Source organism: Amia ocellicauda, chromosome 5 (genome assembly GCF_036373705.1).
Source record: "Amia ocellicauda isolate fAmiCal2 chromosome 5, fAmiCal2.hap1, whole genome shotgun sequence".
Taxonomy (NCBI): domain Eukaryota; kingdom Metazoa; phylum Chordata; class Actinopteri; order Amiiformes; family Amiidae; genus Amia; species Amia ocellicauda.
In genome coordinates, this window is record NC_089854.1 from 51,077,232 (window position 1) to 51,093,293 (window position 16,062).

The window sequence follows — 16,062 nt, forward strand, 5'->3', positions numbered from 1 at the left end:
TTTTTAAGCTAATTGAAGAAAATGAGTGTTTGAAGCTGGAACTTTCCAAAGCCAAAATGGCTCTTGCGGAGGCTCAGATGGAGAAAGACAGCTTACTTCACAAAATCAAAAATCTGACAACCAGCAGCTAACTCCAAGTGGATGAGCTTCAGGACCAAGAAGAGAAACTGTGAAAAAATAAATGGCACTTTCCTCTAACAGGCCTCGAGGGGCCCATCATTGCAGCGGAATATTATGAGAAGCAGTGAACAAAAGAGATATTTGAATTGTGCAATTCTTAATGGAAAGAGGAAGTACGTACAGCAGGGTCTCATGAAATAGTATTATTTGTATTGGTTTAGGTTTTTTTTTTTTTTTTCTTGCATTTTCCAGTTAAATAATGACAGGTGAATATAATGTTGTTGAAAATTTTGAGCAACACTAAAAAAATAAAGTAAAGCGATGCAGTGAATTCTTAAATAGGGGAGAAGCACACAAGACCAATTATGCACTGGCTTGAGCTCGGTGTGTGTTAAGAATGTCAAATGATTTGTAATATCTTGAGACAATTTGCACTGTCCTTAAACTCATCATGTATTTAATACTGACAAAAAAGTATTTAGCTTTTAAAATGTTCATCAAAATGTGTGTAAGAATGTTTTATAAAGAGATTTTCGAATGCTAGGCAGTGTTTTTGTGTGGGGGTTTTGAGGAAAAAATTATAATTTAGTTATAACAGACATTTCATTACTTGATTATGTTAAACTATTCAGACTGACACGAACATAAAAGCAATGGATTTTCTATTTTTCTAGGTGTGTATATACCCATTCATAAATTTATCGGCATAGTACTTTTTGTATGTATAACTGTAAATAAGACACCTATGTTAAATGATGAGCCTTGCATTAGAGGACAGATTAAGCAGATTGGTTGTCTGGTCATTTTGTTGTAAATGTGTATATATATATATATACATGTTTTTTTTCTGCAAGAGAGGTTTCATGTGCATATATTTCGCCGTTCAATATTTTCTGCCGGTTTGTGAAGAGTAATAGAATTCATTGCAGGTTAGCATTTCATTTTGAATACAGTGAGGGTTGTCTTTTTGTATACTGTACATGCAGGATGTTGCTGATGTTTTTTTGTTATGTAGAGAATTTAGACACTGACCATAGTTTACATATTAACATCATGTATGTCCTGTATTTGTACAGTGAAATATCTTTTAATAGTGTTAATTTCTTTCAACAAATAAAGCATTATGGTGGATTTGATTTTAGCTGAATCTCACCTTGGATTTACAGTTTTTAGTATTATGCTTTTGACAATGAACCTAACTGCCCTTAGAAAAGTTACTCTGAAATTCGATTGGTGCTCATAACTATATATTAAGACAAAAGTCTCCTCACTGTGAAGGTTTACTGGCTCATTTTGTGATTATCCTGTACTCTATTACACACAAATGGGCTTACTGCAAAATGTGCGACTCCCAAAGCCTCAAGGAAAAGGAAGACTTACAAAACCTCTTAACTGTCAATATTTATATGGAGGATCCATTGTGTTGAACAGCATGCGCCTGAATGTTCCTGTCATTTTTATTTATTTTACAAATGCATCTTGCATTGATTAAGGTTTTCACGTGTCTGGAATAGTACAGAGATGCCAGTTTGTACCTTGGTTGTTCTAGAGCCATAGTTGAGAACTAGTCGGTCTTGGAGAATTGCCACCTTCAGTTAAGGGTGAAATCCCATTGTTAAAGCCCACTTGCGCTTATTCCTGTAAACGTGAAGGCAAGAATGGTTCAGTCTTCACCAAAGGGATGATGTCATACAAGCCTTCTCAAGTGCCTCTGCTCTTCTACTGTCCAAATAGGAATCTTAACCATGTTGGTTTCACGAAAACTAAAATGAAAATGAATGTCTAGTGAACCTACTATTTGGAACTTTATTTTGGGTCTTTTTTTTCATTGTTTGTTTTTTTTTTTTACAAAACATTTAGATTCTAAAAAGGTAAGCCTCTCGCTTACATTCAGATTGGGGGAACTTGATTGTATAAAAGACTATAAATGTCTTCGACCTCCTCTCTCTGTCCTACAACTTAATCTGTGTGTACTGTCTCCTCTGACAAATTAGAGAAGAAAATCTTGTAATATGTAATTACTTGTCTGTTAAAGCTGCTTAAATACTGTAAAATAAAGAGGAAACAAATCAAGTTTTTTTTTATTTATTTTTTATTTTTGATGATGATGGGTTGGGTTAGGATGAGTGTATCCATTCCACTAGGTTATATCCTAAATATTTTATATAATAGAAAAACATAAATTCAACAGCTGTAGATGCCACTGCCAAGCACTTTGAACGCCCTCAGTTTTCCCCAAGTGCCCTGGAAGATCTTTCCATGAGTACAGCTGAAAGAATGTGTGATTATCTTTTTCAGACTGAGCACCAACCCACGTAAAATAGGTGTTGCTGCTCACCATTTCTCAACCCGCAGCGTGGCGATTCTTCCCAAATGTTATCTGCCTGTAAAGCACAGCAGCCAACACTGTCACTGTACCACCTACAGCAATAAGACAGTGACATCTGTAGGCTCGGAAAAGTCATTCCAAACATTGGTTTCCTCTCTTATTAGAAGTATTGCATAACTGTATATAGATCATTAGAGAGCGAGTGTTGCTGACGGATGTTTTTCCATTGCATACTGTCCTCCCGGTACCTATTTCTGGTTGCCTGGCTTTTTAATATGCACCCACTCCAACGCAGTGAAATACACCGACACACACACAGTGTTTAACATTCATTAGATGCTGAATATAAAAATCTATGTCCTTTTAAATGGTATTCTTCAAGTTGGGTTTATTAGTACTCAGTTTCTTAGTAGACACCCTTAGCCAGGGTTACTTACAATATATCACATTTATTTATTGCATAGTGGGGCATTTATTGGCGCAAGCTCAAGGGTACAACAGCAGTGCCCACTACTCCACACTACTGCCTATTCATAATGATCTGTGAACCGTGTATCTATAATTTGTACACATTGTTTACAGAATACAACATACCATTGATCTTCAACTTGTTTAAAATGTATATGCTGAAAGGAAATGGGATAATGGATGGCCTCCATTTCTCTTATTTGAGAGAGATTTAATTGCAATGTTTGTGAGATATTTTTACACCTCCACATCTATCTTAACCAGTCATTCATTTTCTATACAACAACACTGAAGCCAAATAATTTGTTTCCAAGTGGTGATATAGCCATAGATGTAACAATAATTTTAGTTTTCAAACATCTTTTGGTTCTTTCTGTTCTAGTCCTATGAGTAAATTTAAAGCTGCCAGACTGGGACAGTAAATGACAGATGAAAAGGTGCACAGTCGCCATCGCTTTTTCAGCATCGTTTTAAATGAAAGCCAGCCCCTGTAATTTGTTTCCTCAGTCTGATGGGCTTTGTCACACAGTGTGTACAAATGCTTACTGAACCCAATTGTGTTTCTTATAGCATTCATCTGTCAGCACAGAAAGCAGATCCAGAGTCTTCGTTTTGAAAATGCCATGAAACATAAACAAAGAAATAAATAAAACATCTCCTCTGACTAAACTGAGACTCTGCACAGATATATATCACATAATCGGGCCAGTTTCCAAATAAATGGGAATATAATCCATATTCTGTGGGTGTTTCACTTTTACACGACTTAAAATTGGCAGTGCTTTTTCTAAAACAAGATGTAGAAGTTTTATTGTTGAAGTTTGGGAGGAGAGGAAGTGGTATATAGTGACAAACCAGAGCTCAATGGGGATGTATGTGGGAGGGTACACTGCAGTGGGTGAATTGGAGTGATCTATTTCATCGGATCCCGGGCCAAGAGCATTTTGTGCCGAGCATAATAAATCTGGAGAAATAAGTTAGCAGCAGCAGTAATAGCAGAAGCAGTGCTTGAATTCTTTCTGCACATCACTTAATTGGCCAACACTGCAGAGTAGGCAGACTTTTCTCTGATTTAAGTGTTTGGTCTGCTAAATCTAATGCAAATTGGAGCTCTGAAGGAATGTAGGGAGTGTACAATCCTTGTGTGTGTATCTGAAGACAATGATGGGGGGGGGGGGGCTGTGGTGCAAATGATCTCTGGGAAGTGATGTGTAGGTGAAGACAACCCTATTTGGGAAAAATAAATCTCAGTTAACAGTGTGGGTCTTAGACTGTATCACACACTGATGGATTATTTACAGTAAGGCAACACAAGTGTCCACCTTCCCATGTTTTGGTAATGGGCTACGATAGAAGATCGTCGTGTCCTTCATTTATTGCTTGACAAAACATTTATTTTAGTGTCAATATTAATCATCATAATCATATAGCTCTCCCTAGGCTCATGCAGCTCTTTTGTTTTGTCTTTCCGACACACGGCTTTGTCTGCCCCCACATCCCTTTTGTCAAACAGACTAGGAGGGAAAATAGTCTCTTTTGTTGCGATTGAATGTGACTCCAGCGAAGCGTTTTCCAACATATCCATTAAAACCAGCCTGTAACCCGCCTGGTTTAATTAAGGGGCCTCGTGTCGCGTTCATCTACAAATCTCTGCTGAGGTGAGAGAAAAATAGCAACTAACAACCACAAAAACAAAAAAAAGGCATGCATAAGTCGGCTGCAGTTTAATTAATTAATTGATTGATTTCTCGGCGGCAGCAGCAGCAACAATGGGATCGTGGCTCGGCTCGCTGCTGGGAGCCGCTCTTCTCCACGCCCATGATGTACAGCGCTCTCGCCCGGGCCCGGCGGCGGCGGCGGCTGCGTAGTAGAGAGAGAGAGAGAGAGAGAGAGAGAGAGAGAGAGAGAGAGAGAGAGAGAGAGGTTGGGAACGGAGCCTCTCTGGCAAAGCAAGCAAGCAAGCAAGTGAGAGTGAATGTGAGAGTCGATCGGTATGTGCATGCATGCATGTGTGTGTGTGTGTTAGACTGTGTGTGTGCGAGAGAGAGAGAGAGAGAGAGAGAGAGAGAGAGAGAGAGAGAGAGAGAGAGAGGCGTGTGTGACGGTCCGATTGAACAGGGTTTCCAGGCACCGGGCCGGTTTGGCTCCCTCAGTCAGTCCGGGTTCAGCTGCTGATCCCATCCCGTCACTCCGGTGCTGCGGGCGGGCGGCGCGCTGCTGCAGGAACCGTGTGCGTCCCAGCAACATGCAGTGACATCAGACATGGTCTGCAATCGCACCCGACAGTGACGGACCCCCTTCTGCTCCTGCCTGGGTTGGATAGAGAGAGAGAGAGAGAGAGAGAGAGAGAGAGAGAAACCTCATTGATTGCGTGTCCTTCTCGAGTTGGTCTCGCCGCTATGGGAAAGGAGCAGGAACTACTGGAAGCGGCTCGTACTGGGAATGTGACTCTGGTGGAGAAATTACTGAGTGGCAAAAAGGGATTATTGGGCACCGCGTCTGGATCCATCCCTCTGCCGAGTTTGTTGAGGTATGTAAACCCCGGAGTCCCGCTCCTGCACTTCGCGCAGGGGACCGAGCGGGTTGGGGGGGTTAAGCCGAAAAGGCATAGCTGTTTCCAACATGTGAGTAATTCCTGACAATACTAGATTTGGTTTTAAGAAAATCTAACCGAATAAAGCAGGATCGGGCAAACTGTGCTCGGAAACATCGATTTGTAGTTTGCATTGTCTGAGGTGTAGTAGTTTGATTGCTAACGTTGTGGCAACATTGTATGTTAGCAAGGGCATGCGTGTTACTGAAGCGACTTGTATATGAGCAGTTCTCGTGCATCTTCTAATTGATTGCTTCTTAATTAATGAATCCGCGTGCTTGAAGTGCCTTGAATGTCTTTGCCCTTCTGGCATGGATCTGAAGTTTGAATACATTTTCCAGGAGTTTACTGCAGAAGTGTCCTTATAATAACAGTTACTGTCGGGAAGATTCATGACACGGGTTTGAAAAAGCTCCTTTAAATGAATATAGAGTGAAATTGTGACAGATCAGTAGATGAGCACGACGAGATGAAGCTTCAACATTGACTTAACTATCAATCTCATGTCCTCCACCCCACCCCGCTGCCCTCACACTGGCTCCGGACTGGGGCGCAGTTGGTAGATCCAGCAATGGTGAAGGTAGGGGTGATATTTGCCCAATCTTACAGCAGGTATGGATGAGGAGATGGGATCTCAAAGGCTCACGTTTGACAGCTCTCTAATGTGGAAGGTGGAAAGATGGGGAAGGGCTGAGCTGAGGCATGAGGCCAGGGGCAGGGAGATGGTGGAGGTACCCCTGCTTCCTTTTACTTGATAAAAGATGCAAACGTATTAAACAGTATTTTTTTAAACCCTGTTGTGCAGTATTGGTAATGATTCACAATTCGGTGGAGACCCCTCACACTTCTGTTTTGTCGCACTAATATCTTAGTAATATGCATCTTTCTAATGGAGAACAAGACCAATATTGCTGTGGTTGTAGCAGCAGGTATCACTTGCACATTGGCATAGCTTCATCCCTCATTAAAGGTGAACGTGATTGATTTTATGTTTTTTCCCCCCTTCACTCCATCATAAATTTAATCAGATGGGCAGTGTGCCCAGTGTACATACATTAGGCCTGTGCTCTTACACTAGCTTTGGAACTGGACGGACCTCAACATCAATCAGAGGGATAGGTGCATTAAAATACACTTGGTCTGTTTCGCAGCCGTGTTTCTTGTAATTATGGCTCTCCGCTGTCATATTAGTTAAAGCGATTGCTGATGGATGGATGGATGTTCAAAATTAATAGTTGGGTGATCTTGGGCAAGCTAGCGTCTTGAGACTTGTTACTTTCAGTAGCTGGGCTGGTGTTATCTGATGTTGTGTGCTAGAATACAGGAAATATCTTCTTTGGCTGTCTAAAAATAAGATGTAGTACATACAATGTTCAACTTTCACTCTGGACCAACCCCTCTTTGTTGCTTTACTCCCTTCAAATAATGTAGGAACTTTTTTCCTTTTCAAAATGACTGGGTGCAATCCTTGCCATGTGCTACTTTCTAGTGCATATTGGTGTGGAAAAATACCTGCGATGCTTGCTGTAGAGACCCTTTAAAGTGGGCAGGAGTGATGCTCTTTCAAATTAATGAAAGTGCTGTGGAGTTATTGAATTCCTCTCGAGTGTCTCCTCGGCAGACGTTCTTGTGTTTGACTTTCTGATTAGGGTCAAAAGTTCAGAGCTAAATACATTTCTGTGATCTACTGTATTCTGTTTTGGGCTGGGCATTTTGGTTTGTTCTTTTTCTTTTTTGCAGCAGCAGTAGAACAACTACTGAAAGTAGTACACATCTGAAAATAATAGCGCATAGAGGTGACACCCATTCCTCCCCAGCGGGTGAAAATCGATGCTGTTCTGACTGCTTTCTTTGATTATTTGTCAACTTCAATCTCCAGGCTCACTGCACATCATCATTTTAATGTATGTCGTACCTGGCAGAAAAATAGCCCAATAAGCAGTGCGTCAATGCATTTAGTTTCATATGGATTGCTTATTCTATCTGTTCATGCCAAATTTGTGTTGGGGGAGGGGGAGTTCAGCTATGAAATGCAGAGTGTGAATCTTTTTGTTTGTGTTTTCATGTGCTTTTAAAAAAGCACTTCTTATATATTTATAATGAAAAATATACTAACTGGGTTTTTTGACCTCTTACAATATAAATATACTGTACGGCAGACCGTTCACTACAGTTTCTCCTCAATCCCACTTCTTAAAATTTGTTTTTCCCTTTTAATAAGCCATCAAAATACTCCAGCTTTCAAGCACAATTCTCTGTGATTGTTGACCGTGAATGCAGCTGTCGTTTTATCATCAGAGCAGATTGTAAAATGATCCAGAGCTGCAGTGTCATTGCTGCTGCAAGATACCTTTGTCTCTTTCCATTTAAGTGGACACCAGCTGATCGAGACGTTCATCATACTGTTTGTAATCAGGCTTGCTGAACTGTGTGTATGGGATCGTTTGCTATTCAGAGTGTTCAGCGCTTCAGTGTAATTACAAAGCCAAAGGTGGCCGGCTCCCTAAGACTCCTTTTCATGAAACCTAATTTTATCCAATCTGTGTGGAAATGTAATGTTGAAGTTTTGTGCTTTGATATGAGATGTAGTCACCTCCCGCTTCTGCCTTTGTGAGTCCGTAAGGAAGTCATGTCTTCAAAGTTTAAACAAACAAAAAAAATATTATTATATTTGTGTTACAACCATTTCATGATGTGCTAAGTTATTCTAAGATTTTGTATTTTCATTGGTGTGTGTGTGTTGGGTGGGGGGGTGTTAGTTGTTCACAGTTGTGACCACTCTGTTTGAACCACATCTTCTGAATGTTAGTGTGTAACCATGGGGGGTGTGACATCAGCATTGCTGCACTCTGTTTGTCTTTTTATTACATTGTTAAATTCTAAACTGTTTTTCTTTAGTGCTCATATTTGCTGGCTCAGAACATGGTCAGTGAATAAGAAGTGGTGCTGCAGTGCTTTATGGAGTGTTAAAAGTTCTGGACCTTTGTCTTCTAAAGCATCATATAGAGTTCATATTCCACATAAGGTCAACTAACATATAGTTGCCGAATGTATGTACTGCAATATGAACCTCCCAACACCACAGCTTAATGAGGTATGATTTAGCTCCCACACAGTCAGTCCGCGCAGGAGAGACTTAGGATTTCATGACATGACAGTCCACGGTCTCGGACAAACTTCAAGTTCAGGAGATGAAACATTAGCCATCTTGGACAAGACAACATGCCAGTGCTCCCCCGAGAAGATGCCTTATGCCTCAACCAAGGCAATTTAGCACCGGCAGAGCTTGCCACTGTTGCACAGGATGTTCGAGGAAATTAATACACTGTTTTGTGCTGGGGCTCTGAGATTATCAGATAACTAAAAGCAGGTGACAGAAAGTGAAAGGGCAGACTTGTTTAACAACATTGAATCCGAAAAAGAAGAGCTGGGTTTGCAAGTTAAATAAAATGGGATTTTGTTAATAATCATGACAGGGAACAGGCCCATGGACTTTCCTAAAAAGATGTGTGATCCACAACTTGGGATTCACAAGATTCTGTGTTGAGTTATACAAATTATATTCAGACAGTTACTAGCATTGAAATTAGTTGATTTTCATGGGTGACTGACTTTCATGATGGTTTAACACAATAGAGATGATTATAAAGCTTCTTTGCAAGAACTGTCTGGAATGCATTCTTGTTGTGATTCAACATCCAGCTATTTAAGTATTGGCAAACCACACCGGACAGCACGTGTGTTTCTAAAATAGAAGAACCAATAATACACATGAATGTCTTGCACTGTTCTGCATTTAGTGACTTTTTATTTTTTTACTTTTCTAAAAGTCTGATTTCTCTTCATGACAAATTTTCACCATGAGGAACAAATTGTTATTTTGAGGTATCATTCTAATTGTAGCACAGAGTTATTCGTTTGTAGTCAGCGCAGTCATTGATCTGAGGCGGTCAGTCAAGGCGACCGTTGGAGCTTATTAACATTTTTAGCAGTCTGAGGTGATTCTTCTATTTCTGAATAGTGCTGGGGGGGTCATTTTAGGAATGTACAATGTGAACCAATTAATTTCTTCCTAGATTGAGCATTGCTAATGTCCTGGAGCATGAGAAGTAATACAACCAGCCCTGGAGGTATTTCGTCTGCACTTGAACAGAACTATAGACCTAACACTGCCTGTTTTCCCTCAATGTTCTGCATGGGAATAAACTTATCTTTTTGCTGATGTGCCAGTTTTATCTTGACACTATACAAATATTGATTCATTTTACTATTCATACTATTCCCCTCTTCATCAAAAAATTGCAGATGTCGTCCTCTAGTACTGACTGGTGATGGTTGCTGAAAACGAGGAGCAGGCAGTTTAACTACCTGTCAGGAGTAAGAGAAGGACTGCAGATTCAGTTTGCTGCCATCCTTCTTTTAGGAGATAGGTTAAGTTATGTAATTTTGTACATGTTAAACTCATATTTGTAGTGGTCCAGTTTGGTCTAAGTGCTCAGAAATGTTTCAAAACGGTTGCCTTGACCTGCCCTAAAAAACAAAACCACTTGCATCCTTAACTGAACCCCACAGTACACAGGAAAAAAAAAAAAAAAAACTATAACAAAATTTCTGCTTATGGTTTGATTTCTAGTTTAAATGGGAAATGGTGATTGAGTTTGGATGTCTCTTGTAGAGTCGAATGATGCATTTCAGGGACTTGTTGACGATGGTGTCCCAGTTGATACCAGATTAAGTGCCGGTCTAGTCTGAGAGTCATAGCTCTGTCATAGTCTGGATATGAAGCCTGCTGTGCTTGTGTGAGCAATTCCAGACGACTGAGCCATAGGGTATTGTCCCCATGCATGTTTTGTCAGTTTGTCAGCATGCTTCTAGAATAAACCTGAGTTTCTATACTAGCACTGTATATTTACTGACAACCAGTCGGTGTGTGTCTGTGTACACGAAGTACCACTAGCAGTATCGTGAAAACTTTTTTTTTTTTTTCAATCTCTCTCGAAGATGTGAATTTTATGCATTAACAAAACAGTCTCCCCAGCGTGACGGCAAAGGCAGGAAATGACGGACAGCTCCAGGGAGTATGAAATGAGAAGCTTTCACCCTGACAGCCATTTCATTGACAAGCAGGGGCCAGGGTCTTAAATCATGTCATGCTCATTTTTGTTTATAGATTTAGCTATATTTTGATTAATATACATATTAACTTTCCCTTTATGAAAACATAAATGCGATCTATTTTAGAATGTCTGCATGTATGTATAATATTTGCATGATTGCATGGTCTATCTAAAGATGACTGTGTGCTGCATATTTGAAGTAGTGGTCTACTATACCAATCCAGAATTATAACTGATCCATTGAGTCATCTGTCCGCCTTTGTTTGTTGTGAATTCTTATTAAAATTGTTATGAAAAGACTGATTAGGAGTCACCTGAAGTTGCCACCTTCTCTGTTGCTTTCCAGCTTATACTGCAATCAGTGATGTGTGTAAATCAACCTGCAAATTTGACTTTTTTTTATTTATTTATTTATTTCATGTTGAAATGTTGAAAACGAGGAAGGAGCGAGTCTGCCAAAGTTGGCAAATGTGTGTGAAAGGGGGAGGGTGCGTGAGTTGTTATGCTGCCTTCACATGCTAGTCGGAGGATCCTGTTTCCCAAGTCGAGATTACGAGTACGTCATGTTCAAGTGCTTTTGTTGTCGGAACGATATTAAAAATGGCGGACGCAAGATTTGTTGTCGCCATCATATGCACGCTAATGCATTTGCTATGGATAGAACGATTAATAACATTGTTCTATATCAAGTTAAGTGTACATAGATTACAATCATGTACACAAACAACAGCTAACAATAGTTGTTAAAAATAAAGAATTACATACCTTCCATTACTGAACCTGTCCTCTTCTCCGCCATGTTGAAAGTTGAAAGGTCGCCCAACTTGGGAACTCAGGTATCAAAATTATCTCAGAGTTTCCCACTGGTAATTACGACTTGAGGGGGCGTTCATGTGTAACTTCCCAGTCGGAAACTCGTATTTACCATAATTCCTCAAGCCAACTGCATGGGTAACGTCATCTACACTCATGTATCTTGCTTTCGTGTCGTCACACTCATCGTCTGTAAAAGTCAACCATGGCGAAACGAACCATTGACGCATTTTTTCCATCTACGGCTCCTCCTGTACCAGAGCCAGGCCCTTCACAGCAGCAAATTGCAGAGGTCAACGAGTCAGAAGAGGCCTTGGCGAAAAAGGCAAGAACACACTGTTTCCGACAGGAATGGCCGAGGGAGTTTACATGGCTTAGATTTAGCAAATGTATCATCACCATGAACTGTATCTACTGCACTAGATGTGGTCCACAACATGCGGGGAAAACCAAGTTTGCAAAGGCAACTGGCACCGCACAGTTTAAACACGACACCTTAATGAAGCACAGCAGCTTAAAACATAAAATATGCTGAGACAGATGCACAAATGAAACGGCATCGCCACTTCCAGTAGCATTTCACAGGCAGCAAGCTACCCGTCAGTCATCTGATGAGGCTGAAATGGTAGTGAAATTCAACACGGCCTGTTTCATAGCTAAACAGGAACTACCATTCACCAAATTCAAGGGTCACATTGAATTGTTGAAAAAGAACAGCGTTAAAGTTAATCCTTCATACAATAACGACACAGCATGTGTGCAATTCATTGGCGCTATTGCAGATTCACTCAGATTCACTCCGTCAGAGCCTCCCAGTGGCCCACAGGGGGATGTGCTCTAAGGGAGAGTAAGGAGAGGCAACTGGCTGTTTACTTGTTCTGATGCTGTAATGACACTGACCACTGACCAGTGATCACTTACCTCATGTTTACTTTTAATGTATTTGTTTTGTTTTGTTTTTTTCACTGTAATGACATGTGCATTTGTTAAGCACCATTCAATTAAAATGTGACTGTGAACTAAAATAAAACAGCACATTGTAGTTTATTTATTACCAAAGCATTTATCAGTAATACAGTTAAAAAATTGTGTTGCAGGTCGATTTTAAGGTGTGCGCCCCTACATTTTCTGCCTGTGCCCCTACAATATTCAGTTAGGGGCTACAGTGCCCCTAGTAAAAAAGAGTTAGTCTGGAGCCCTGGCTACATTTGGCGCAAGCCTAACACCACACATCATCCTGAGAACACCATCCCTACTGTGAAGAATGGTGGTGGCAGCATCAGACTATGGGATGCTTCTCTGCGTCAGGGCCTGGAAACCTTGTATCAATGAATGCAACAAAATACAGAGAAATCCTTGAAGAAAACCTGCTGAAGTCTGCAAGAGACCTGGGACTTGGGAGAAGATTCATCTTCCAGCAGGACAATGACCCCAAACATACAGCCGAAGCCACACTGGAGTGGCTTAAAAACTAAAAGATCAATGTACTGGAGTGGCCCAGTCAAAGCCCGGACCTCAATCCAACTGATAATATGTGGAAAGAGTTAAAAATTGCTGTTTACCTAAGGCCACCATCCAACTTGATTGAGCAATTTTGCAAAGAAGAATGGGACTTATTGATATTGACTCATGGCTGTAATTGCTGCCAAAGGTGCCTCTACCAAATATTGACTGAAGGGGTGATTACTGTTTTCTGTTTTCTGTTTTGAATTCGTAATTAATTTAGAACAATTTGCAGATTATATTTTTCACTTTGACAGTAGACATTTTCTGTGTTGATCAGTGGCAAAAACTCCTGATTTAAATCCATTCTGATTTCACATTGAAATGTGGAAAAGTTCAAGGGGGGTGAATACTTTTGAGAGACACTGTATGTATGTATGCTGATGTATTCAGAATTGCTATGACTCGTGTCTCTCCTGTAATGGTGTGATTTATGGACAGGCTCAATGGTAATTTTGGTTGGTTTGGAGTTAATTAAGGAATAGGTAGGATAGATGGTTTTCATCAAAAAGAACATCCATGCTTCTGTGTGGAATATGTGCCGAGGGATTACGTCTGGACCAGATGTTGCTTTGTAATCAAAGTATATAATTTAAACATGACAATTGTGCATAAATTTGACATTTTTGTTGGTGGCAGGATTGAAATTAATTGCTGCTTTTTTGTGTGATTAGTTTTGGGGTGTGGGGGAGTTTTGGATCAAGGGTTACACTTTGTCAAAACCCAAGATGGTGTGTGTGTGTCAGTCTTCTCATGTGTTATACGACTGCCAAATAGGACTGTGGATACTCTGTATGTCTTGCCCTAACCTGTTACAGAATTGTAATCAAACTTCCATTTTTATATTCTAACAGTGTCTAACCAGTCGGAAATTGGAAACCATTTTTCCTGAGCATACAAATACAGCATTGTAATCTAAACATGTTCAGCACTAATGAATAGTCTAAATGGCTGTGTCATTGTAAAAAGCAAAATAGGAGGGAGATAGCCTACATTTTTGCAATGCTTTGTTATGCATACAAATATGAAGTCAAACAAATATGTAGCGGTGTGTAATTTACAACACAAATGCCACTTTGATAAAATCATTGACGCCAGGAAACATTCTTGATTGGAACCATCAACAGTCGGTTAAAGTAACCTGCATTTTATTATGATATAGAATATCTCGCCTTAAATAAATGTTTAAATGCTCTCTATACACATCCTATCACAAAATAAGGCTTGCATTTGACACTATACAAACAACAGGTGAAATACTGGGAGGTGTATACTCTATTGTGCCCTCCATTAACCTTATGACAGGAACAGTACAGTATATCTTCAGGTCTGGATGTGACAGCCAGCTACATGCTTAACCTGCCTCAAGCAGTGTACACTCGGCCGGGCAGCACAAGTACAGACCTTCATTATGTGCCAAGAACAAAATAAACCCAGACTGTGTACTGATCATTTGGCTCTAATGTTTTACCATTAATAAATTCAGTTTTGACAGTCTCAAATGCTAGGCCTCAGGAATGGTGTTTGTGTGATTAAACGCTCATGTAAGAGCTTTCGATGGACTGCTTTTCCTAACACTATAAGCCTTTTGCTTATAATGCCTCCATAGGTTTCATAAGGCAAATATTAAAATATTTAAAAAGGAAAATTAGGCTTATTGTAATAATAATTAAAATGTATAATACAATTTCGGGAGTACACCATCCCTATTTGGGTCCCTCACTTCTTCCGGATAGATAAATACCTGGGGGAGTCTAGACCTGGCTGCCAGACCTGCGTTCCCTCAGTCAAGTGAGTACCGCTAAATATCAATCAGTTCAACACTCACGTCAGTTCATAATTGGGGTTGTAAGCAACTGAATAATTTAATATCTTGTGAATGTAACCACTATGATGAATGGGTTTGTAGTTTGCTATTAGTGGGTGGGTCAACATTTTTGTTTATTGTGATTGACTGGAACACAAAATCTTCATTAACAACAGTGCGTTGGGATCCCTGTACTGTCTCGCTGTTGTGCTCTTCAGCTCTCTTGTTCTGGCCGAGAGGTGCATAGTGTGCCTAGTCCTGTGTGTGCTTGTTGTCTCTGAGGTGTTTTTTTTTTTTTTTTTTTGGTCTGTTTGTTCTTTTTTGTCAGTGCTGCTTTCATACACAGGCCTCAAACTGTATGCTCAAAATAAAGTCATAGCTGATGCTCATTAATAACCAGCTTTGTGTCCCCAAAGCTGCAGCATTAACATAAAGAATACATGCAATAATTACAGCAGGTGTGTCACACTGAACTGGTCTGGAATTTGTATGAATGGAAAAGACCTTTACCCTTACTTATCTGGAAGTTTATTTATTTATTTTAGATTATATATTTGAGGATATTTTTTTTGTGTGTGTGTGCAAATACTGCATAAATAGTAGGCTATAGCACATTACAAATCACTGGTAAAATGCATAGAATTAAATGCAATGGAGGAGAACACATTTTCCATATTCCCATAAAAGGACTTTTTTTGTTTTGTTTTTTTCCTTCACTGATAAACTGACAGCTTTTAAAATGAATGACTATTTCCAATATAACAAAGTACAAGAAAGAACACACTCCCATTAAGAGCCCAAACAAAGTCAAACAGCTCAGCCTTTATTTATCGTTGGGCTTTGCCTCAACTTAACATCAACTGGACTTGTCAAGTGGGAACTCAGTGTGAAAAATGGGCTGGGTGTTTTTTTTTAAACTGGAATTGTTTCACATTTTCTGGTTTTCTTTTTTGTTTGGAAGGGTGGGACATTTCTCCATTTCTCTCCAGAACGCGCACTGACAAGCCAATGGTGCCGGTCAGGAGTGTCCTATTTCACCATCACATTCCAGCCAGATGTAACATTATCCATCTCATCCTGGTTTTGCTCCCTGCACTGTTGGCAAAGGTATTTCTTTCGACAAGAACTTTGAATAAACCAAAAGAACGTGCACACGCACAAAAAAAGGATTGTTATCCTGGTATTGGATTCCACGAGAGAGTGCTCAGGTAACTGCAGAGGGAGTGGGAGAGGCATCTCTGCAGTGAAGCTGAACTCTTGTTAATGTTGGGGCTAGTGATGTCATTATTTTAGTTTTACAAAGGTACAGACT

General features: G+C 40.0%; 2 protein-coding genes across 10 annotated transcripts in view; both read left to right on the forward strand.

Annotated features, from left to right (window-relative positions):
• bltp3b (bridge-like lipid transfer protein family member 3B) overlaps positions 1–2,193 on the forward strand; it is a 49,235-nt gene extending 47,042 nt beyond the window's left edge. The window contains exon 21 of the mRNA XM_066705623.1: positions 9–2,193. Within this exon, the coding sequence (XP_066561720.1) occupies positions 9–131 (123 nt within the window). The 3' untranslated portion in view covers positions 132–2,193. The remainder of the gene's footprint in view (positions 1–8) is intronic.
• Positions 2,194–4,809: 2,616 nt separating this feature from the next.
• anks1b (ankyrin repeat and sterile alpha motif domain containing 1B) overlaps positions 4,810–16,062 on the forward strand; it is a 300,917-nt gene continuing 289,664 nt past the window's right edge. For 4 of the 9 annotated variants that reach the window (XM_066705625.1, XM_066705627.1, XM_066705626.1 and 1 more), the window contains exon 1: positions 4,811–5,447. In XM_066705625.1, the coding sequence (XP_066561722.1) occupies positions 5,317–5,447 (131 nt within the window). In that variant the 5' untranslated portion in view covers positions 4,811–5,316. Of the gene's footprint in view, positions 5,448–16,062 lie in introns of all 9 variants that reach the window. The other 5 variants (XM_066705628.1, XM_066705630.1, XM_066705631.1 and 2 more) reach the window with 3 other exon arrangements.